The sequence below is a fragment of the Salvelinus namaycush genome, chromosome 4 (genome assembly GCF_016432855.1).
Source record: "Salvelinus namaycush isolate Seneca chromosome 4, SaNama_1.0, whole genome shotgun sequence".
Classification (NCBI taxonomy): Eukaryota; Metazoa; Chordata; class Actinopteri; order Salmoniformes; family Salmonidae; genus Salvelinus; species Salvelinus namaycush.
The window spans coordinates 19,010,818-19,036,431 of NC_052310.1; the positions used below are offsets into that span (position 1 = coordinate 19,010,818).

The window sequence follows — 25,614 nt, forward strand, 5'->3', positions numbered from 1 at the left end:
AGTTTACCGACAATCTTACATGTTCAATCGCTGCCCTTCGTCAAAACCCAGAAGTTTATCACTAACAGACCGCTGTCACCCGCAGTTTCCAGCCGTTCGTCTTTCTGGTGCGTTTCCTCATGAAGACAGAAACGCACTCGTATGCTCAAACATAGGATTTGGGTAATTAATTGGTGACTTGGCTGCTTAGAACGGAAAAATCTAATCAAGTTAATTAAAGTTTGTCTATAGTGGAACAGAATTTAGTAATCGGATTTATGGCTGTCTAGACAGAGAATGTTCAGCTGTCCGTTTACCATAACCTAAATGTCTGCTGGCAGCCAGGTAGTGGTGAAGCGGATTGCACTCAGTTCTGCTCTCAATTAAACATCAGCACACTTTATTAAAATTGTGAAGTATTACATGTGGGTAGATTTCTGAAGCTTACATACCAGTAGTATATGACAAGATAGATACAATTGTGCATGCGTGTGATAATATATATATCAACATGATTTAAAAAAAGGCTAAATACTACGATACTGTATTGCTATTGAATATGCAATGGGATTTGAATGCTCAGGGATTCTGTATGCTTGTTAGGAGGGTCTGTGCAATGCTGTTGATGGCACTGAAGGTGGCGCTGTCTGGGAATGTCTGGATGAAGTCTTTGCCCTCCTCTATACTGGTAGTGAGCAGAGGGTCCAGGGGCACAGAGCCTGAAATGGGAAACACACACACAATCTGAGGCCTTCGCAACCATTGAAAACAATATACACACACAACAAGCAGCTAACACACTGGCCTACTTTAGAAAACACACTACGGTGTCTTTTGAGGTCAAAACTTGAAAAGATCAAATGCTGTTAACATTACATGCAAAGGCTGTGTTCACGCAGGCAGCCCAATTCGGATCTTTTGCCAATAATTGGTCTTTTGACCAACTGGATCAAATCTTTTGCCAATAACCGCGAAATATCAGAATTGTCTGCCTGTGTAAACGCAGCCATAGTCTACTACATACGCCTGTCTACCCCAGGGCTCTCCAACCCTCTTCCTGGAGAGCTAGCCTCCTGTAGCTTTTCACTCCAACCCCAGTTGTAAGCAACCTGATTCAGCTTATCAAGCAGCTAATTATTAGATTCAGGTGTGCTAGATTAGGGTTGGAGCGAAAACGTACAGGACAGTAGCTCTCCAGAAACAGGGTTGGAGACCCCTGGTCTAACCAGTAGTCTTCACACGGTCTACATTAGCCCATCAATGGCACACAGTTCTCTCAAAACCTCTCCATCCACAGCCATAGCAGTGCTGTAGTTGGCTGGGGACGGTGCTGTAGCCTTAAATATGGCTTCTCACCGCTCTGGGCATTAGATACATCAGCCGCTTCATTACTCACCGATTGGTTTCCACTCTTACAAAGCATATGGTCGTTGAGTGTTAATGGTGAAATGGCCATTAATATACCACTTAGATTGATCCCCTATCGCTTTGACTGAAATGTATCAGCTCTAACCCCCAAATCTTACAAGCACTCCACTGCAATGAAGACCAACCATTTTATCAGTGCAGCACTGCTGTAAAATGCCTGCTAAATGGCGACAAGCAGTTTCAGAGGGCTGGAGTCGGTTGGGTTAGAGTGACATCTACTGGCTGTTCAATGAAATACACGTCATATCCCTAAAAGCCGATTCGGAGGCTCCGTACGGAGGGTGTGAAGAGCCACATTGTTTAACAATGCGGAGGGCTCCGTATAGCTCTACATTGATATGATTGGTTGACGGTAGGTGAGGGCTGTACATCCTGTATAAACACAAACACACTTCCTTGACAACTTCCTTCACATAAGCTCTGCGAAGTGCAAGATGTACGAATGCCCAGACTTCTGCAGAGGCCGCATCGCAGGAAATGCTGTATGGCCAATGCAGACGAGGGAATTACATTTTTTTTTTAATATGGCTTTTACCCAAATATACTGATCCTGTCAACTTGGCCAGCTCCTCTCCTCCTCCTTTGGAGAAGATATTACTGCATTCCTGTAAGCAAACACATTATATTAGAATGGTCAGAACTGGCATATGCTGAGATTCTAATATGACAAAATAGTGACACTATACATTTTTAAATGACACCGCTTCAGACTGACGATTGTGTCCAGTGAAATAATGCACATGAAGCTAATCTAAAACTAACTGGAGACCTGTTTGCAACAAGCACTGTATTCCAGCCCAGATGGTGTGTGTGAGTGTCCATGCATATTGGAGTACTCACAGAGCAGTGTGGACACACGAATCCACTCATGTTCTCTACAATCCCCAGGATGCGCAAGCCTGTCTTCTTACAGAACGTGATCTCTCTCCTGACGTCCCCCGTCGATACTGCCTGCACAGAATAACAGCATATCTAAGTACAATATAATGTAATTAATACAATGGATCAACCAGGGGGAGTACAAGTGCACACTTCAGGAGAAGGGTCGATATTTATCAGAACAAAAGGTTTCCCGTTGCCAACATTTAAGACCAACCCCAGCGAAAGCTGCTTTGTTTCTCTTCTAGAGAGGAGGCTGATCACTGATAAAAACGTAGAAAGCAGGAGTTGACACAACTTCCAATCTTTCCTTGTGCTGTACCTGCGGTGTAGTGATCAGAATGGCTCCGTCCACTTTGTGCTGCTTCTTCAGGTTTTCCAGGACGGCCAGGTGCTCGTCTGACGTCCCCGGGGGGGTGTCCACCAGGAGCACGTCCAGTTCCCCCCACGCCACGTCAGACACAAACTGGCCAATCAGAGCTGGGACGTGACCATACGGCAGGTGGTGGGGGAGAGAGAGCCAGAGAACGTGAGAGGATATTGATGAGAAACCACAGTCCCACCCAGTAAGCTCCTACACTCATGTTGATCAAGGGGCGGTTTACTTCAAGCGTCTCAAAGGAGGAGTGCTGATCCTGTGATCTAAATTGTTTTATTTACTGTAGAAGCTCCACCTTGGCTTCTAATAGTCCGATGTAGACTGAGCATACCCGTTTTCTTTGGGCCCCTCCAGACAACTGCTTCGTCTGGGTCCTCCAGCAGGAAGCCTATGGACATGAGCGCCAGGCTCTTCTGGGCATCTGTGTAGACGGGCACCCAGCCCGAGTCACACTGGTGCACCTCTGGCTTGCCCACACTCAGCATGCGGGGGATACTGGGACCACACAGGTCCACGTCCAGGATCCCAACCTGATACACAGACAGACATGTAGGTACGTGTGAACATAGTTATGAGGGCTAAATATTCCACACAGGTCCAAAATACCAACCTGAGAAAAAGATACTGTAGTCTCACACACATACATGGTTGGGCAGATAACTAGGAAATGTGGAATCAGTAACCGATACATTTACATGACAATAAAAGTAATTAGTAACAAAATCCACTTGATTACTCAAAATTAATAGCATAATCTGATATTGGTATTTTATTAGTATCCCCATTAGCTGTTGCGAAAGCAGCAGCCACTCTTCCGGGGGGGGGGGGGGGGGGGGTGTAGCCCAAACTGTTGGGACGCTACAGACAGAAGTTGGGTAGACTGGCTGTACCGACTTCAGACGGGTCCCAAGACGCTTGTGGGGTAAGTAGAGCAAAACAGAGAACACCATCGTGTCCATGAGTCTCATAATAGTTTGTAGGCTAAACCGTTCAGACGCTACAGACAATTTTATGAGAAGACCGATTTTCGGGATGTCTCATGGTCTGACAAACACCGCTCTAGCTCTGTCACCTTTCACTGCAGATGCAGAAGTGAAACATCGGCGGATGAGGTGGATTGAGACGCAGCCACTGCAAAATATATCTCTAGCTTAAACTGACACATTTTTAAGGGGATTTTTGTATTATGTAAATTTGATTTCCGCTGGGGCGCGGACATCGACTCTAGGGGGATAATACAGAACATTAATAAACAAGAACAGAACATACATTTATAACATCACACATAGCCTACATATCAATACACACACAAAATATCTAGGTCAAATAGGGGAGAGGTGTTGTGCCGTGAGATGTTGCTTTATATGTTATTTTTTTAACCAGGTCTGCCATTCATTTGAGCAATATGAGATGGAAGGCTCTATATAATACCGTACGCTTTCTTGAATTTGTTCTGGGTTTGGGGACTGTGAAAAGACCCCCGGTGGCATGTCTGGTGGGGTAAGTGTGTGTTTTAGAGCAGTGTGTAAGTTGACTATGCAAACAATTTGGAATTTTCAACACGTTTCATACAAAAATTAGAAGCAATGCAGTCACTCTCTCCTCAACTCTTAGCCAAGGGAGACTGGCATGCATAATATTTATATTAGCCCTCTGATTACAATGAAGAGCATGATGGCTTTGTTTAAATGCCAGGTCATTGGTAAAAATAGAAAAGAGTAGAGGGCCTAGCAAGCTGCCCTGCGGTACACCACACCCTACATGTTTGACATTAGAGAGGCTTCCATTAAAGAAAACCCTCTGAGTTCTATTAGATAGATAACTCTGAATCAGCGATATGGCAGAGGCTGAAAAGCCATAAAACATAAGTTCTCAACAACAGGTTGTGGTCAATAATATGAAAGGCTGCACTTTAATCTAACAGTACAGCTCCCACAATCTTCTTATCAATTTCTTTCAACCAATCATCAGTCATTTGTGTCAGTGCAGTACATGTTGAGTGCCCTTTTCTATAAGCATGCTGAAAGTCTGTTGTCAATTTGTTTACAGAGAATTAGCATTGTATGTGGTCAAAAAACGTATTCTAACAGTTTGCTAAGAGCTGGCAGCAAGCGGATAGGTCTGCTGTTAGCACCAGTAAAAGCCGCTTTATCACTCTTGGGTAGCGGAATGACTTTGGGTTCCCTTCAGGCCTGAGGACAAACACCTTCCTCTAAACACAGATTAAAGACATGATAGGAGTGACCATAGAGTCAGCTAGCATCCTCAGTAGCTTTCCATCTAAGTTGTCAATGCCAGGAGGTTTGTCATTATTGATCGATAACAATTTTTCTGCCTCTCCCACACTAACTTTACAAAATTCAAACTTACAATGCTTTTATTTTATGCATGAATATGATGGCTCACTGACTGTTAATTGTTGGCATTTCCTGCCTAAGTTTGCCCACTTTGCCAATGAAGTAATCGTTAAAATAAATTGGCAACATCAAATGGTTTTGTGATGAATAAGCCATCTGAGTTGAATTTGTCTTTCTGTCCATAATTTCATTTAAAGTATTTTTTTTTCTCTCATCATTCTTTATATAATTGATCTTGGCTTCATAATACTGTTTTCTTTTTGTTGAGTTTCTGCAGTAAGTCAGATGTGCAGCCAGACTTATTAGTCACTCCTTTTTCCCCCATCTCTCTCAAACATAGTTTTTCAATTCCTCATCAATCGATGGAGCCTTAACAGTTCTAAGAGTCTGTTTCTTAAGAGGTGCATGTTTATCGACAACTGGAAGAAGCAATTTCATATGGATATAGCCACTATACTATGATCACAGCATCCAATGGATACGGTTACAGCTTTAGAACAAAGTTCAACAGTATTAGTAAAAATGTGATCAATACATGTGGATGATGTTGTTCCTGTAGTGTTTGTAAACACCCAGGTAGGTTGATTAATAAACTGAACCAGATTACAGGCACTAGTTACAGTGAGAAGCTTCCTCTTGAAGCTTCTCACTCTTGATCGGACAGCTTGATGAAAACCAGTCAATATTCAGGTCCCCAAGAAAGTAGACCTCTCTGTTTACATCCCATACCACATTAAGCCTTTCACACACATTATTAAGATACTGACGGTTAACACTTGGTGGCCTATAGCAACACCCCAAAATAATAGGCTTTAGATGAGGCGGGTAAACCAGCAACCACAGCACTTCAATAACACTTGACATGAGATCTTCTCTAAGCATTACAGGGATATGGCTCTGAATATACAGTACCAGTCAGAAGTATGGACACACCTACTCATTCAAGGGTTTTTCTTTATTTTGTACTATTTTCTACATTGTAGAATAATAGTGAAGACATCAAAACCATGAAATAACACATATGGAATCATGTAGTAACCAAAAAAGTATTAAACAAATCAAAATATATTTGATATTCTTCAAAGTAGCCACCCTTTGCCTTGATGACAGCTTTGCACAATCTTGGCAATCTCTCAACCAGCTTTAAGAGGACTGTTTTTTCAACAGTCTTGAAGGAGTTCCCACATATGCTGAGCACTTGTTGGCTGCTTTTCCTTCACTCTGCGGTCCAACTCATCCCAAACCATCTCAATTGGGTTGAGGTCGGGTGATTGTGGAGGCCACGTCATCTGATGGTCAAATAGTCCTTACACAGCCTGGAGGTGTGTTTTTGGTCATTGTCCTGTTGGAAAAACAAATGATAGCCCCGCTAAGCGCAAACCAGATGGGATGGCGTATCACTACAAAATGCTGTGGTAGCCATGCTGGTTAAGTGTGCCTTGAATTCTAAATAAATCACTGACTGTGTCACCAGCAAAGCACCATCACACCTCCTCCTCCATGCTTCACGGTGGGAATCACACATGCAGAGCTCATCCCTTCACCTACTCTGCGTCTCACAAAGACACGGCGGTTGGAACCAAAAATCTTACATTTTGACTCATTAGACCAAAGGACAGATTTCCACCGGTCTAATGTCCATTGCTTGTGTTTCTTGGCCCAAGCAAGTCTCTTCTTCTTATTGGTGTCCTTTAGTAGTGGTTTCTTTGCAGCAATTCAACCATGAAGGCCTGATTCACGCTTGATGGTTTTTGTGACTGCACTTGAAGAAACGTTCAAAGTTCTTGGAATTTTCCAGATTGACTGACCTTCATGTCTTAAAGTAATGATGGAATGTCATTTCTCTTTGCTTATTTGAGCTGTTCTTGCCATAATATGGACTTGGTCTTTTACCAAATAGGGCTATCTTCTGTATACCACCCCTACCTTGTCACAACAAAACTGATTGGCTCAAACGCATTAAGAAGGAAAGAAATTCCACAAATTAACAAGGCACACCTGTTAATTGAAATGCATTCCAGGTCACTTCCCCATGAAGCTGGTTGAGAGAATGCCAAGAGTGTGCAAAGCTGTCATCAAGGCAAAGGGTGGCTACTTTGAAGAATCTCAAATATATTTTGATTTGTTTTAATACTTTTTTGGTTTGATGTCTTCAATATTATTCTACAAAACCCTGGAATGAGTAGGTGTGTCCAAACCTTTGACTCATACTGTGTCTATAACACCTCCCATAAGCATTTCTGTATCTTCTATAGCTGTAATGTCCTTTTATTGCTACTACTGTATCAAAGGAATTATCCAAGTGAGTCTCAGAAATGGCTAATATATGTATGTCATTTGATGTTAGAAATAAGTTTCATGAAATCAATAACTTGCTACGGCTACATACAATATATATATACAAAAGTGTGTGGACACCCCTTCAAAATTAGTGGATTTGTCTATTTCAGCCACACTCGTTGCTGACAGGTGTATAAAAATTGAGCACACAGCCACGCAATCTCCATAAACAACATTTGCAGTAGAATGGCCTCACTGAAGAGCTCAGTGACTTTCAACGTGGCACCGCCATTGGATGCCACCTTCCAACAAGTCAGCAAATTTCTGCCCTGCTAGAGCTGCCCCAGCGGTTGGCCACACAAGCTCACAGAACAGCACCACCGAGTGCTGAAGAATGGAAAAATCATCTGTCCTCAGTTGCAACACTCGCTACCGAGGTCCATACTGCCTCTGGAAGCAACGTCAGCACAAGAACTGTTCGTTGGGAGCTTAATGAAATGAGTTTCCATGGCAGAACAGCCGCATACAGGCCTAAGATCACCATGCGCAATGCCAAGCGTCGGCTGGAGTGATGTAAAGCTCGCCGCCATTGGACTCTGGAGCAGTGGAAACGCGTTCTCTTGAGTGATGAATCACGCCTCACCATCTGGCAGTCCGCAGACAAATGTGGGTTTGGCGGATGCCAGGAGAACACTACCTGCCCCAATGCATAGTGCCAACTGTAAAGTTTGGTGGAGGAGGAATAATGGTCTGGGGATGTTTTTCATGGTTCGGAGTAGGCCCCTTAGTTCCAGTGAAGGGAAATATTAATGCTACAACATTAAATGACATTCTAGACGATTCTGTGCTTCCAACTTTGTGGCAACAGTTTGGGGAAGGTCCTTTCCTGTTTCAGTATGACAATGCCCCAGTGCACAAAGCGAGGTCCATACAGAAATGGTTTGTCGAGATCAGTGTGGAGAAATTTGACTGGCCTGCACAGAGCCCTGACTTCAACCCCATCAAACACTTTTGGGATGAATTGGAACGCCGACTGCGAGCCAGGCCTAATCGCCTAACATCAGTGCCTGACCTCACTAATGCTCTTGTGGCTGAATGGAAGCAAGTCCCCGCCGCAATGTTCCAACATCTAGTGGAAAGCCTTCCCAGAGAAGTGAAGGCTGCTATAGCAGCAAAGGGAGAACCAACGGCATAGTAATGCCCATGATTTTGGAATGAGATGTTCGACGAGCAGGTCATGTACTGTATATTAATATGGGCTATTTTCAGCCCTTTCCTTCTCAGAGATAGACATAATATCAAAAAGAACAAAGCAAGATGAAAAAAATATATAATTCAGCAGTCCATTAATCAGTTGGTGTGTGTATGTGTGTGTGTGTGTCCTTCCAATCTCATTACATTTCGCCAGCAACTGCTTCCTCAGTTTATGCTGCAGACCGATCAGTTCCCTCTCTAACTCTGCCCACCGAACTCACCAGCATCCTTGGGCTGGCTGCATCTTCTTGATACATTCTTTTTTATTTTTTTAACATTAGTCATTTAGCAGGTGTTCTTATCCAGAGTGACTTACAGGAGCAATTAGGGTTAAGAGGGTTAACTTTCGGTTACTGGCGCAACGTTCTTAACCGCTAGTCTACAGTACCCGCCCCCTTAATGGCATCACTGCTAAAAAGTAAGATTCACTGTCAAGTTCCAGGAAAAGCTTTTCCAGCCCTCATTCTTGACTATGCAATTATAGGCCTACTATACACCCAGCTACCAAGCAGACTGAGGCCAGTAAAAGAGGAAATTGTCATTTGAATGTTTGACCCACCCTTAAAGCCCGGATCTGCGTTTGCTTTTCACAACAGAAGTCGCCCACTGCTTGTATTGAGAGAGTTATGCTTTTTTTGGAATGAAAACATTGGGGTTTTCTGAGTAATCTTTCAAATTATTAGGACATGTAAACAGCTTAAAAATGGGCATTCCAGCGGTGTAATTGATCTGTGCATATGCCAGAACCGGGTAGCGCGAGTGAAGTGATTTCGGAAAAACTGCAAGTATGCATCTTTTTTTTTTTTTTTTTCTTTTTTTTTTTTTTCTATTGGGGTGGATCAGCTTAATATTGCGGAAAGAATGTTGCTTCCAATGTAATTGTCTGCATCATTTCCAATCCCCCATATTTTTTTGGGTAAATATATATATCCATACACGCATGCATACATATATACATATATACATACACATACCTATATAGACATACATACTTTTTTAAAGAATATACCTTTATTATTATTCCCCGCAACCCTACCACCGCTCCCCCAATTGGAGTAAACTAATAAACACTTCTGCTTTTACCTTCAATTTATACATCTTATACCTATTTTACAGACACAGACTACTTTATAATAGTTCTCTCTTGTTTGTTCTTAGTCCTTCCTCTATTTCTGTTGTCCATCCAATTTTATTTCCACTTGTAACTGTGCTATTTCACAAAAGCTCCGCACCTATACACATTTCACAGATCCCGTATGCCCTACATTGTTTATCTTGTTATTAGTCCCACCCTTCAGTTCCACTCAACCCTTCCCATCTATCTTCCAACATCATCCATTTCGGATTTTTATTTGCCATATATTTTTCAACTGTGCTGTGATGCTTCACAAAAGATTTGAACCTTCCTATTCTCATAGCTTCTACAGATTGTAAATTAAAAATAAACATTTTTGCTAAAATAATTATTATATTATTGATTGATTGACTATGGCTTTTCAAATCCCCCAGTATTGCTATCTGTAGCGTTAGTTCTAGGCAAATGTTGCAATTCTTCAGCCATTCCTGGACCTGTGACCAAAAACGAGCTACATATGGACAATACCAAAATAAATGATCTAATGACTCTGCCTCCTCACAACAGAATCTGCAGAGCTGGGAAGATTGTATACCCCATATATATAACATTCTATTAGTTGCAAGAATTTTGTACAGTAATTTAAATTGAAAAATTCGAAGTTTTGAATCCGGCGTTGTTTTGCGTATCAATTCATAAACCATGTGCCATGGAATGGGTACATCGAAAATCTCTTCCCAACTATTTTGCAATTTATATGGCACAGCTGTCAGTTTTTTGGTCCTTAAAAGTATGCAAGTATGCATCTTAGTTTTCACATAAAAACGTTATATGTCTGAACTCAGAATCAAATAGTTTACACAAAAACAACACGGTCACTGTGGTAGAATTTTTATTTTGATTGACGATTTTCTTCATTTATCAAAGTCCCATCAGTAGTCTGATTTCAGATGTGTCCATGTAAACACGATAATTAGGGAAATCGTTCTTCTTGCAAAGCATGTAAACATTTTAAACAAACTATTATATTAACCTGACTATCCACAATAACCGCATTATTGTGTATATGTAACAGTACTCATTGTAGATGTGGGATGATTTTGAAAGTCCTGAGACATGGATTGTGTATGTGTGCCATTCAGAGGGTGAATGGGCAAGACAAAAATTGTAAGTGCCGTTGAACGGGGTAGCTGCAAGGCGCACCAGTTTGAGTGTCAAGAACTGCAACGTTGCAGTGTTTTTCATGATCAACAGTTTCCCATGTGTATCAAGAATGGTCCACCACCCAAAAGAATCCAGCCAACTTGACAACTGTGAGAAGCTTTGGAGCCAACATGGGCCAGCACCCCTGTGGAACGTTTCGACACCTTGTAGAATCCATGTCCCGACAAATTGAGTCTGTTCTGAAGGCAAAAGGAGGTGCAACTCAATATTAGGAAGGTGTTCCTAATGTTTTGTACACTCAGTTTAAATACCTCATGAGCTTAGTTCAACGGGTATACGCTAGTTGGTGGTTGAAGATATCCCTCTGGTGGTGTGGGGGCTGTGCTTTGGCAAAGTGAGTGGGGTTATATCCTGCCTGTTTGGCCCTGTCCTGGGGTATCATCGGATGGGGCCACAGTGTCTCCTGACCCCTCCTGTCTCAGCCTCCAGTATTTATGCTGCAGTAGTTTATGTGTCGGGGGGCTAGGGTCAGTCTGTTATATCTGGAGTATTTCTCCAGTGTCCTGTGTGAATTTAAGTATGCTCTCTCTAATTCGCTCTTTCTCTCTCTCTCTCTCTCTCGGAGGACCTGAGCCCTAGGACCATGCCTCAGGACTACCTGGCATGATGATTCCTTGCTGTTCCCAGTCCACCTGGCTGTGCTGCTGCTCCAGTTTCAACTGTTCTGCCTGCGGCTATGGAACCCTGACCTGTTCACCGGATGTTCTACCTGTCCCAGACCTGCTGTTTTCAACTCTCTAGAGACTGCAGGAGCGGTAGAGATACTCTTAATGATCGGCTATGAAAAGCCAACTGACATTTACTCCTGAGGTGCTGACCTGTTGCACCCTCGACAACTACTGTGATTATTATTATTTGACCATGCTGGTCATTTATGAACATTTGAACATCTTGGCCATGTTCTGTTATAATCTCCACCCGGCACAGCCAGAAGAGGACTGGCCACCCCTCATAGCCTGGTTCCTCTCTAGGTTTCTTCCTAGGTTTTGGCCTTTCTAGGGAGTTTTTCCTAGCCACCGTGCTTCTACACCTGCATTGCTTGCTGTTTTTTTTAATTTATTTTTAAAATAAATTTTATCCCCTTTTCTCCCCAATTTTCGTGGTATCCAATCGCTAGTAATTACTATCTTGTCTCATCGCTACAACTCCCGTACGGGCTTGGGAGAGACGAAGGTCGAAAGCCATGCGTCCTCCGAAGCACAACCCAACCAAGCCGCACTGCTTCTTAACACAGCGCGCCTCCAACCCGGAAGCCAGCCGCACCAATGTGTCGGAGGAAACACCGTGCACCTGGCCCCCTCGGTTAGCGCGCACTGCGCCCGGCCCGCCACAGGAGTCGCTGGAGCGCGATGAGACAAGGATATCCCTACCGGCCAAACCCTCCCTTACCCGGACGACGCTAGGCCAATTGTGCGTCGCCCCACGGACCTCCCGGTCGCGGCCGGCTGCGACAGAGCCTGGGCGCGAACCCAGAGACTCTGGTGGCGCAGCTAGCACTGCGATGCAGTGCCCTAGACCACTGCGCCACCCGGGAGGCTCTGTTTGGGGTTTTAGGCTGGGTTTCTGTACAGCACTTTGAGATATCAGAATTGAAAGTAAGCTTGTTTTACTACAATGTTTAAACAACGTAAATGTAAACAAACACTGTATAGTGTCAAAACATGGTTAAAACTATAATTATGATATCATGGATGGTCAGTCCTTGCATCCATAGCTCTGTCTATGAATTTGAGAGTGGTTACATTTCTCCATCCCCATCCCTTAGCATTTCAGCAAAACGGGGGAGGGGAGAATGCTTTATTATTGTTTAAATTAAGGATTCTAGCTATTATTATCCATTTTTATGATGTAGCCAATTTTGACTTTGTGGCTGTGGTAACTAGTGACAATCCTCTAGCTGCTACTACTGCCGGCAGACTCAGCAGACAGACAGCAGACCCAGCAGACCCAGACAAAGTCACAAATAAAATGGCAAACGTTCTCCTGTTCAGAGCCGTGTTGACATTGTTGTCTTTATAATCAAGTTAGCCTGCTAGCTACTTGCTATCTAACGTTAGCTGCTAACATTTGTGTGATCGACAATGTAGCTATAAGCAAACCTTTGCCTTGTATTCAGACTGTTTTGTACTTACTATTAAAAGGAGTCTACTCTAGCTAGCTACAAGGCATAAACCTCACGAGATGCCCTAATGCTTTGTTTCAACTAATGTTAGCTAGCCAGCTAAATCTAGATGTACAGATTGTTGACATGACAGTATGTATGGTTTGTTGTACCCCATTCATAGGTACAAATTGCTTTAGCGCCTATTGACAATAGGATCTTCTGACCGGGGGAGTTTTGTTAATAGCCCTGACGCTTGCTCTAAACATTAAAACACACATCGCTTGCGGTTCAGTTTTGGAAACAAAAGGAACGTATCTTTCATATCAGCGATAAATAATAGAAAAGGTTAAATTACTACACACCTTTAAAGGGTTAGGGTTCCCACATGGCCATATTTCCATGTTACTGTGCTTCTTTACAGAAAACAGATGGAAGACTACCTGCGCTAATTAGCTATCTGCGTCTCCAAACACCTGTGTGTAAACAGAAGATGGACGCCACAAACGTGTTATCACTGAAAAATCCTGTTGGCTGCAACTGTGTTAAAACCGGTCAGTCTGTACCTTAAGTGTGTATTTTGCGTTTGTGCAATTATTTTGATGTAATATGAAAGTAGAGGGATTTGTTTCTAGAACCGTACCGCATTGAGAATCGATTCACGTTTAGATGAAATATTTGGAGTGTTTTGGAACATGTAAGCTCCTTGGACTATAAGGAGTAATGTTAGGCTCCTTTAGTCCATTATTGGGTAGGTTTGTTGATGATAATGCTAGCTGGCTAGGTGGTTGCCAGGTAATGTTAGATAGCAAGTAGCTAGCAGGCTAACTTGATTATAAAGGCAACAATGTCAACACTGACCTGAACAGTTGGCCATTTATTTGTGACTTTGTCACTTGTCAGTGCGTGTTGGCTGTGTCTGCTATGTTTGAGTTTGGCAGCAGTAGTAGTAGCAGCTAAAGACCTTCCACTTCCTCTCACTCCACTGGCTTTCAGAGCGAGGCACAACAAACGTTGTTCGAGTGGGTGGGATTTAGCGCAAAGACACATCTTTCCCCAGCACAGCGGCTATGGCTGGGCCAAATCCCCATGTTTTCGTTCAAACAATTTCTTCTCTCTCAAAACACAAGCGTCTTCCGTTGTGAAAAGCAACTGCGGATCTGGGCTTTAGCATAACAGAATGGAGCTGTGTTGATCCATCAAAAATGTCCATTTGATACAAAGATCCTGATGACATGTGTGATGATACACGCACACACACACACACACACACACACACACAGATATGAATGTTTTGTCTCCCACCTTCTTGCCTGCGTGTCTTAGGGCCAGGGCTAGCTCTGTGGTGAGGGTGCTCTTGCCCACCCCTCCTTTTCCAGACAGTATCAACACCACATGTTGGACCTGGGCCAAGTTCCCACCTTCTGTGGAGAAACAAGTTAGTAAGTTAGTGAAATATATGGACATGAATGCATGAACAAATACACAGAGAGGGTATGTTCAAGTCCTATTACTGTGAAAGCAGATTATCACTCCATTTAGATATGGACATTTATGACATTTACTAATTAACGTTATATCCATTAAACCTCTAATTACTGTGTGTTCAATGACACTGAACGATTCTAAGGACCAAGTCACGTTTTATCACTTGTTTCACACTGTTTAACTAGTCAAGTGAAAGTATTGCTTTGCCAGATAACGAATTGCACCATTAGCCTAACTTAGCAAAAATTCGACTTGAATGTAACTAACTAGCTAACAGTAGCTACTGAACTTCAAGTCGAGTTTTGGCTAAGCACTGCCACCAGCCTTGCACATGACAGCTTCTCGAGCACATTAACCCACTTCCTATGAAGTCAAAAAGACTAAATTATAATTAAGTAATATGTATAAATATTACGGTATCTAGCTAGCTATCGAACAGATTAGAGCTAGTTGTTAGCTAATTATCTAGACAGAAGCTAACGTTAGCAATGTGAAAACAACGTGACAGTTTCTCGTTCTGACAAAGGACAAGCTCATAATAGAAAGATGCCTTATTTACAAAGAAGGAAGCTATTTACACATGCATATAAACTGGCAGCGTAATATTGTTTTCATACCATTGTTTTGTTCCATATTTGCTTTATATATCACTTTTTTGTTGTTGTACTGTTGTTGGAGTGTTCCGTATACTTCCGCACTTCGTCGCAAGAGCACCAAATATCCAATAGAACGAATGGGATTGCGTGTTGCTCTCGCCTCCAAAAATAAACAACCAATCAGTTGCCTTTGCGTCTAATCTGTTATATGCGCAAGCGTACCGCAAGCGATGCGTTTTAAAGTTCAGGGCTCTTAAACAAAACCCCTGGATCGAAGATACCTTTTCGTGAATAGATGCTAGAGTTAGCTAGCGTCTATGAATAGGCTAGTCCTTGATCATGACTCTCAGTTCCATTACATTATGCAGTGCATTCGGAAAGTATTCAGACCCCTTCCCTTGTTCCACATTTTGTTACGTTACAGCCTTGTTCTAAAATTGACTAAATAAAACATGTTCCTTATCAATCTACACACAATACCCCATAATGACAAAGCAAAAAAACAGTTTATTAGATTTTTTTGCTAATAAAAAAATAAAAAAACAGATACCTTATTTACATAAGTATTCAGACTCTTTGCTATGATACTCGAAATTGAGTTCAGGTAGTTCCTGTTTCCATTGATTATGCTTGAAACGTTTTTACAACTTGATTAGAGTCCACCTGTGGTAAATTCAATTGATTGGACATGATTTGGAAAGGCACACACCTGTCTATATAAGGTCCCACAGTTGACAGTACATGGCACAGCAAAAACTAAGCCATGAGGTCGAAGGAATTGTCCGTAGTGCGCCGAGACAGGATTGTATCGAGGCACAAATCTGGGGAAGGGTACTGAATTATGTCTGCAGCAATGAAGGCCCCCAAGAACACAGTGGCCTCCATCATTCTTCAATGGAGGAAGTTTGGAACCACCAAGACTCTTCCTAGTGCTGGCCGCCTGGCCAAACTGAGCAGGGCCCTAGTCAGGGAGGTGACCAAGAACCTGATGGTCACTCTGACAGAGTTCCAGAGTTCTTCTGTGGACATTGGAGAACCTTCCAGAAGGACAACGATTTCTGCAGCACTCCACCAATCAGGCTTTAATTATAGAGTGGCCAGACGGAAGCCACTCCTCACTAAAATGCACATGACAGCCCGCTTGGTGTTTGCCAAAAGGCACCTAAAGGACTCTGACCATGAGAAACAAGATTCTCTGGGCTGATGAAACCAAGATTGAACTCTATGGCCTGAATGCCAAGCGTCAACTCTGGAGAAATCTTGGCACCATCCCTACAGTGAAGCATTGTGGTGGCAGCATCATGAAGTGGGGATGTTTTTCAGCGGCAGGGACTGGGAGACTAGTCGAGGGAAAGATAAACGGAGCAAAGTACAGAGAGATCCTTGATGAAAACCTGCTTCAGAGCACTCAGGACCTCAGACTGGGGAAAAGGTTTACTTTCCAACAGGACAACGATCCTAAGCACACAGCCAAGACAAGTCTCTGAATGTTCTTGAGTGGCCCGGACTTGAACCCGATCGAACATCGCTGGAGAGACCTTAAAATAGCTGTGCAGCGATGCTCCCCATCCAACCTGACAGAGCTTGAAAGGGTCTGCAGAGAAGAATAGGAGGAATTCCCAAAATACAGGTTTGCGAAGCTATAACATCACACCTAGACTTGAGGCTGTCATCACTGCCAAAGGTGCTTCAACAAAGTCCTGAGTAAAGGGTCTGAATACTTATGTAAATGTGATTTTTCCGGGGTATTGTGTGTAGATTGATGAGGGGAAAAATGTAATACATTTTAGAATGAGGCTGTAATGTAACAAAATGTTGAAAAAGTCTAGGTCTGAATACTTTCCGAATGCACTATACAGTTGAAGCTGGAAGTTTACATACACCTTAGTCAAATACATTTCAACTCAGTTTTTCACACTTCCTGACATTTAATCCTAGTAACAATTTCCTGTCTTAGGTCAGTAAGGATCACCACTTTATTTTAAGAATGTGAAATGTCAGAATAATAGTAGAGAGAATGATTTATTTCAGCTTTTATTTCTTTCATCACATTCCCAGTGGGTCAGAAGTTTACATACACTCAATTAGTATTTGGTAGCATTGCCTTTAAATTGTTTAACTTGGGTCAAACGTTTTGGGTAGCTTTCCACAAGCTTCCCACAATAAGTTGGGTGAATTTTGGCCCATTCCTCCTGACAGAGGTGGTGTAACTGGGTCAGGTTTGTAGGCCTCCTTACTCGCAGACACTTTTTCAGTTCTGCCCACAAATGTTCTCTGGGATTGAGGTTAGGGCTTTGTGATGGCCACTCCAATACCTTGACTTTGTTGTCCTTAAGTCATTTTGCCACAGCTTTGGAAGTATGCTTAGGGTCATTGTCCATTTGGAAGACCCATTTGCGACCAAGCTTCAACTTCCTGACTGATGTCTTGAGATGTAGCTTCAATATATCCACAATCTTCCTACCTCATGATGCCATCTATTTTGTGAAGTGCACCAATCCCTCCTGCAGCAAAGCACCCCACAACATGATGCTGCCACCCCGGTCCTTCACGGTTGGGATGGTGTTCTTCGGCTTGCAAGCCTCCCCCTTTTCCTCCAAACATAACGATGGTCATTATGGCAAAACAGTTCTATTTGTGTTTCATCAGACCAGAGGACAAAAAGTACGATATTTATCCCCATGTGCAGTTGCAAACCTTAGTCTGGCTTTTTTATGGTGGTTTTGGAGCAGTGGCTTCTTCCTTGGTGAGCTGTCTTTCAGGTTATGTCGATATAGGACTCATTTTACTGTGGATATAGATACTTTTGTATCTGTTTCCTCCAGCATCTTCACAGGGTCCTTTGCTGTTGTTCTGGGATTGATTTGCACTTTTCACACCAAAGTACGTTCATCTCTAGGAGACAGAACGCGTCTCCTTCCTGAGCGATATGACGGCTGCGTGGTCCCGTGGTGTTTATACTTGCGTACTATTGTTTGTACAGATGAACGTGGTACCTTCAGGCATTTGGAAATTGCTCCCAATGATGAACCAGACAAATTTTTTCTGAGGTCTTGGCTGATTTCTTTTGATTTTCCCATGATCTCAAGAAAAGAGGCACTGATTTTGAAGGTAGGCATTGAAATACATCCACAGGTACACCTCCAATTGACTCAAATTATGTCGATTAGCCTATCAGAAGCTTCTATAGCCATGACATAATTTTCTGGAATTTTCCAAGCTGTTTAAAGGCACTGTCAACTTAGTGTATGTAAACTTCTGACCCACTGGAATTGTGATACAGTGAATTATAAGTGAAATAATCTGTCTGTTAACAATTGTTGGAAAAATGACTTGTCATGCACAAAGTATCCGAACACCTGTGTGTAAGCGTAACAGAGGAAATGTTTCAGGTTTTTGCCGTTGGGTGCACAGGGTGTATGCGCATAGCATGGAAACTACTTGATGCGGTTAAGGAAGCTTTGAGGCCACATACTACAAGTGCGGTCATGCAGCCTTGGCCTCTATTGAATTTCGCGATTATGATTTCTGTACCTACCCTAGAACCCTTTCCCCCACTCGCATGTGAATTTTAATGACTGCAGATGTTGCATTTGCTTTAAAACAAATGTTTAAATGTTGCTTATGCTTTGGCCCTTGACGTTCAAGAATGCCACCTTTCTCATTTTGTCTATAAAGGTAATTACTTTCCCTTGCATATTTCCTGATGTTCATAAAGGTAAACTTAAAAATATGTATTTTTGTAATAGTATGAAATTTTGACAATATTATCAAATAAATATTTACTGTCTGTTCCGAATTCTCATGCTTTATCTAACCAGGGTAATGAGAACATGCATCAATAAGTTAATACTGCCACAAATGACACCTACATAAAGCCACAATACAATCTCTACCAGAATGTTATATCTACCCTATTTAGATAGGCAAGTTAGCATAGACTCCTCCCTTTTAGCACACTTATCCAATCAGTGCTAGGTGTGGGCGTGTAAGGGTATTGTTGATGTCTGACATGCAGGGAACTAGGTCATAGAGCAAGTTGCACCTGTCACACTCAGGAGTCTGGTATAGAAGACCTAACATGCAAGATAGTTCATAAGAAGACAACTATAAGGTAGGAACCTTTTCCTGGTTTAATGAAAGTAGGGGGGCAGGTAGCCTAGCGGTTAAGAGCGTTGGACAAGGCACTTAACTATAATTGCTCCTGTAAATTGCTCTGGATAAGTCCGTCTGCTAAATTACTGAAATTTAAATGGCTATTGTGTTATATATTTGACAGTCCTTAGATATCAGTTAAGTATAGCCAGCCTATGGCTTTTATGTGAATCAAACATGTCAACTTTAACAGTGTACAATGACAAATTACACTTTTGGTTCAACTAACTGTATTACTATGTAATGAATATATAGGAAATCATTAGGGACTTATGGGTTGGAAAACCAATATTTACTTAAATTCAGGGGGAAACTACTTACATATAAATGTTTACTAAATAACCCATTGCATCTTGGACATAAGGAAGTAAGCTAAGAGCAATTCAAACTTGGCTCTGAATAAAAATGTATTTAGAAAATGAACAAACTATGTGTTTGGTGCTCATGCATGAAAAGAAATGGGTTGAACTTGTATCCAGATAACATACATTAGATTTTGATTGACGTGGAGCCATGGATGCAGCCTGCGTTACTCAGATGACGGTGATAGAGTATATAGGCTAAGCACTGTTAAAGTGAGGCGCGTCAGACTCCCTTATCTAAACCATTGGCAATTATCTGGTGCACCTGTTTGGACAGCAGTCTACCCAGCTGCTACCTGTTTTCTGTGGAAACATTAGGCCTAAGCAAGGCGTGCCATCAGTTGCAGATTCCATGTCAGCTCAACTCCTCTGAGCATACATTATTTGACCCCAAATCAAATCCTTATCATCGGGACATAAGTGGGCCTCCACCCCCAACCCCCATCCCTTTCCCCCAACCCCACCCAGGGGCTTAATCATTTATGATCACATCACTCAATGCAGTCAGTGGGTCAAAAAACATTATCACTGTTGACCTCGTGAACCGGCTCACAGACTGCAGACTCGCTGCCAAAGTGGCACACTAGAAGGCATGTTGGATTTAAAGGTCAAACTTACATGTGGAAACAGTCCATATGGAGCAACAGTACTTCAACCTCAGACAAGGGAGAATATAGGTTAGCAACTCCAGAGTTCAGTTTGTGTGTTTTTCTGTGGAGCCTATATGTTTCAAGCAGGCTAGGGGTCAGTTCTATTTAAATTCAGGAAGCTAACTGAAATTCCATTTCAATTCAGATAAATTCCAATTTCAGACATTTTAAACTTCCCATCGTTAAATCAACGTTGACTTCTCTGTAAAAACGGACTTTTGCACAAAGCAGCTATTTTGACCACTTCCCCAAAAAGTTAAACAAAAACTTAGAGCACATGACATCTTTACCTATTTTTCTGCTATTCAAATCTGGAATCAGATTATAAAAATATAATACCAATCCAGAGATACAGCTATTTAAGTAACCATATCAACTACTTTTTCTCACAACTTTTAGATAAAACTGAAATTTTGACCACTTTCCCAACAAGGTAGACAAATATCTTCTATCAAGCAAGAGATACAGCTGTTTTAGTAACCACATCAAATACTTTTAAGCTAACTTCCCACTGTTGAATTAAAGTTGGAATCCGTTGCTGTGAAACTACCACGTCCGTATGCGATATTACAACCACAAATAGGTTACTTCAACCAACAAACACTGTTTTATTCCCTCAGACATCCTTACACATTATGTACATGCGATAGAACAGCAGAGTACTACAATTTTTATTACATTGCTGGATGCTCATCTCCTTTTTTATATATTTTTTTACCCCCCTTTTCTCCCCAATTTCTTGATTACGATCTTGTCTTATCGCTGCAACTCCCCAACAGGCTCGGGAGAGGTGAAGGTCGAGTCATGCGTCCTCCGAAACATGACGTGCAAAACCACGCTTCTTTAACACCAACTCGCTTAATCCGGAAGCCAGCCGCACCAATGTGTTGGGGGAAACACCATTCAACTGATGACCATTGTCAGCTTGCAGGCGCCCGGCCCGCCACAAGGAGTCGCTAGAGTGCGATGAGACAAGTAAAGCCCCCCCCCCGGCCAAACCCTCCCCTAACCCGGACGACGCTGGGCCAATTGTGCGCCGCCCTATGGGACTCCCGGTCACGGCCGGTAATGACACAGCCTGGATCGAACCCCAAGTTGTAGTGACGCTGCAACACTGCGATGCAGTGCCTTAGACTGCTGCGCCACTCGGGAGGCCATCATTTCTTCCTTTTTAAAGAACAAAACGATAACAATAACAAATGCGCAGTAGCTCTGTTTCGCCTGTCACGATTTCAACTGGGGAAGCACATAAGACTGATTATAATCTGGGTAGTTTGGGTCATGGATGCTGAATGGCTTAAACAGTATTAAACAATATATATAAGTATGATACAAAAAAACTCTTACTATTGTTGGTAACCAGTTAATAATAGCAGTAACACACCTCGGGGGTTTGTGGTATACTCTGCTTCGCGTCGCGCATAAGAACAGCCCTTAGCCGTGGTATATTTAAGCAATAAGGCCCAAGGGTTGTGGTATATGGCCAATATACCACGGCTAAGGGCTGTTCTTAGGCAGGACACGAAACTGAGTTATAATTAAGCAATAAGGCACGAGGAGGTGTGGTATATGGCAATTATACCAAGGCTAAGTGCTGTTCTTATGCACGACGCAACGTGGAGTGCCTGGATACAGCCCCTAGTCATGGTATATTTGTAAGGATCGACGCTGGTAGACGAGAAACAAGTACAGGGAGTGAACATTTTAATTAGCAACGGACATGGAACAGGACAGGACTGCGTCTGGACATGAACACATAACGACATTAATGCTGACACATGGAACAAACTGAGGAGCAGACAGAAAAAGGGAAGGCAATCAACAAAGTGAAAGAGTCCAGGTGAGTCCAGTGATCGCTGATGCGCATAATGATGGTGACAGGTGTGTGTAATGAAGGGCAGCCTGGCGCCCTCGAGCACCAGAAAGGGAGAGCGGAAGCAGACGTGACAATATTGGCCATATACCACAAACCCCCGAGGTGCCTTATTGTTATTATAAACTGGTTACCAACGTAATTATAATATTTTTTGGGTCATATCCGTGGTATGGTATGGTTTGACATACCACGGCTTTCAGCCAATCAGCATTCAGGGTTTGAACCACACGGTTTATAATGACCATTAGCCTACCATTTAGCCAACCTATCTACAACAGTAATTATTACTGCTGCAGTGTACTGCTACAACTACTAGGCCTACTACTACCACTGTCAATACTAGCCTACTTCTACTACTGGCCTACAGTCACTATTGCAACAGTCACTATTTCCACCACTACTGCAGCAGTGCTGTAAAGTACTTTAGTAAAAAACTTTAAAGTACTACTTTGCGGTATCTGTACTTTACTTTACTATTTATAGTTTGGACTACTTTTACTTCACTACATTCCTAAAGAAAATAATGTACTTTTTACTCCATACAATTTCCCTGACACGCTAAATAATTAATTACATTTTGAATGCTTAGAAGGACAGGAAAATGGTCCAATTCATGCACTTATCAAGAGAACATCCCTGGTCATCCCTACTGCCTCTGATCTGGCGGACTCACTAAACACACGTGATTCATTGGTAAATGATGTCGGAGTGTTGTAGTGTGCCCCTGGCTATCCGTAAAAATAAAAAAAAGATGGTGCTTTCTGGTTTGCTTAGTATAAGGAATTAGAAATTATTTCTACTTTTACTTTTGATACATAAGTATATTTAAAACCAAATAATTTTTGAATTTTACTCAAGTAGTATTTTACTGGGTGACTTTCACCTTGAGTCATTTTCTATCAGGGTAGGTTTATTTTACTAAAGTGGTATAGTAAAATAAGTGGTGTGTGTATATATACAGTGGGGAGAACAAGTATTTGATACACTGCCGATTTTGCAGGTTTTCCTACTTACAAAGCATGTAGAGGTCTGTAATTTTTATCATAGGTACACTTCAACTGTGAGAGACGGAATCTAAAACAAAAATCCAGAAAATCACATTGTATGATTTTTAAGTAATTCATTTGCATTTTATTGCATGACATAAGTATTTGATACATCAGAAAAGCAGAACTTAATATTTGGTACAGAAACCTTTGTTTGCAATTACAGATATCATACGTTTCCTGTAGTTCTTGACCAGGTTTGCACACACTGCAGCAGGGATTTTGGCCCACTCCTCCATACAGACCTTCTCCAGATCCTTCAGGTTTCGGGGCTGTCGCTGGGCAATACGGACTTTCAGCTCCCTCCAAAGATTTTCTATTGGGTTCAGGTCTGGAGACTGGCTAGGCCACTCCAGGACCTTGAGATGCTTCTTACGGAGCCACTCCTTAGTTGCACTGGCTGTGTGTTTCGGGTCGTTGTCATGCTGGAAGACCCAGCCACGACCTATCTTCAATGCTCTTACTGAGGGAAGGAGGTTGTTGGCCAAGATCTCGCGATACATGGCCCATCCATCCTCCTCGTCCTGTCCCCTTTGCAGAAAAGCATCCCCAAAGAATGATGTTTCCACCTCCATGCTTCACGGTTGGGATGGTGTTCTTGGGGTTGTACTCATCCTTCTTCTTCCTCCAAACACGGCGAGTGGAGTTTAGACCAAAAAGCTCTATTTTTGTCTCAACAGACCACATGACCTTCTCCCATTCCTCCTCTGGATCATCCAGATGGTCATTGACAAACTTCAGACGGGCCTGGACATGCGCTGGCTTGAGCAGGGGGACCTTGCGTGCACTGCAGGATTTTAATCCATGACGGCGTAGTGTGTTACTAATGGTTTTCTTTGAGACTGTGGTCCCAGCTCTCTTCAGGTCATTGACCAGGTCCTGCCGTGTAGTTCTGGGCTGATCCCTCACCTTCCTCATGATCATTGATGCCCCACGAGGTGAGATCGTGCATGGAGCCCCAGACCGAGGGTGATTGACCGTCATCTTGAACTTCTTCCATTTTCTAATAATTGCGCCAACAGTTGTTGCCTTCTCACCAAGCTGCTTGCCTATTGTCCTGTAGCCCATCCCAGCCTTGTGCAGGTCTACAATTTTATCCCTGATGTCCTTACACAGCTCTCTGGTCTTGGCCATTGTGGAGAGGTTGGAGTCTGTTTGATTGAGTGTGTGGACAGGTGTCTTTTATACAGGTAACGAGTTCAAACAGGTGCAGTTAATACAGGTAATGAGTGGAGAACAGGAGGGATTCTTAAAGAAAAACTAACAGGTCTGTGAGAGCCGGAATTCTTACTGGTTGGTAGGTGATCAAATACTTATGTCATGCAATAAAATGCAAATTAATTACTTAAAAATCATACAATGTGATTTTCTGGATTTTTGTTTTAGATTCCATCTCTCACAGTTGAAGTGTACCTATGATAAAAATTACAGACCTCTACATGCTTTGTAAGTAGGAAAACCTGCAAAATCGGCAGTGTATCCAATACTTGTTCACCCCACTGTATATATAGGGTACTTTTTCCACCTCTGTACTGCAGTCACTACTTCTGCTGTTACTTCCCACCACACTAGACTCCAACAACTTCTACTAAAAATACTTTTGGACAGCTGAAGCAAATCCCACAATTTTTCTTGAAAAATTACCCTTTCTAGTTTCAGTTTAATTCCTGAATCGACTGAATTGAAATGGCATTGACCCCAAACCTTTGTTTCAGTGCTGTCTCAAGGACTAGTTTTGGGCTCCCGAGTGGCGCAGCGGTCTAAAGCACTGCATCTCAGTGCAAGAGGCGTCACAATAGTACCTGGTTCGATTCAAAGCTGTATCACATCTGGCCGTGATTGGGAGTCCCATAGGGCGGCGCACAATTGGTCCAGCGTCGTCTGGGTTTGGCCGGAGTAGGCCGTCATTGTAAATTAGAATTTGTTCTTAAACTGACTTGCCTAGTTAAATAAAAATAGTTGGCATCTTGTATTGCCCGTAGGGGTGAAAGAGGATACAATCGACCTAGTTTGCCTGTTTGTATAATGTTTGAAGTGAGATATTTGAAATGAACACTTGCTCAGTGCTGTCTCCCTTTCAGTATTTGAAAAACAATCTTGTGTCATTTCTTATGCCAAATGACATCCCTATCTGGATCATGTGACCCAAATAAACCAATAAAATCAATGTTGTTTCCAAATATAATATATGCTACGTCACTGCCATTGATATTTCAACTTCACCACTACATGTGACTGAGTATTTTAACTGATCATATCGTTCCCACCAGCAGGGCATATAAATGATTCAAGTTCAAGTAGCTTTGTCAAGTTGAACGTGTGTAGTGTGATCTTCGAAACATATTTAGCCTAGTTTCAAGTAGGGCAATGGGATGCACATGTCTGCCAACATAAGTTCACCATGCTGAAATTGTGGGATATAGGTTATAAAATTATATTACTAGTGTTTTATGACAATCCTTTGTATTGTATATTATGTATGTTA

General features: G+C 42.3%; 1 protein-coding gene across 1 annotated transcript; it reads right to left on the reverse strand.

Annotated features, from left to right (window-relative positions):
• Positions 1-358: 358 nt before the first annotated feature.
• On the reverse strand, positions 359-15,152 carry nubp2 (nucleotide binding protein 2 (MinD homolog, E. coli)). Its single transcript, XM_038991355.1, has 7 exons — positions 15,062-15,152; positions 14,262-14,380; positions 2,997-3,195; positions 2,609-2,766; positions 2,248-2,358; positions 1,943-2,012; positions 359-698 (listed from the first exon to the last, which is right to left on the reverse strand). The coding sequence occupies exons 1-7, from the start codon at positions 15,075-15,077 to the stop codon at positions 559-561; spliced, it is 813 nt and encodes a 270-aa protein (XP_038847283.1). The 5' UTR covers positions 15,078-15,152; the 3' UTR covers positions 359-558.
• Positions 15,153-25,614: the final 10,462 nt, after the last annotated feature.

What these genes read in the sequence shown, in the direction of transcription:
- nubp2 (XM_038991355.1), bottom strand. An exon ending in GAGGGGCCCAAAGAAAACGG is followed by an intron (nt 2,767 to 2,996) that starts GTATGCTCAGTC and finishes GTCACGTCCCAG; the next exon opens with CTCTGATTGGCCAGTTTGTG. An exon ending in TCGTGTGTCCACACTGCTCT is followed by an intron (nt 2,013 to 2,247) that starts GTGAGTACTCCA and finishes GTTTGCTTACAG; the next exon opens with GAATGCAGTAATATCTTCTC.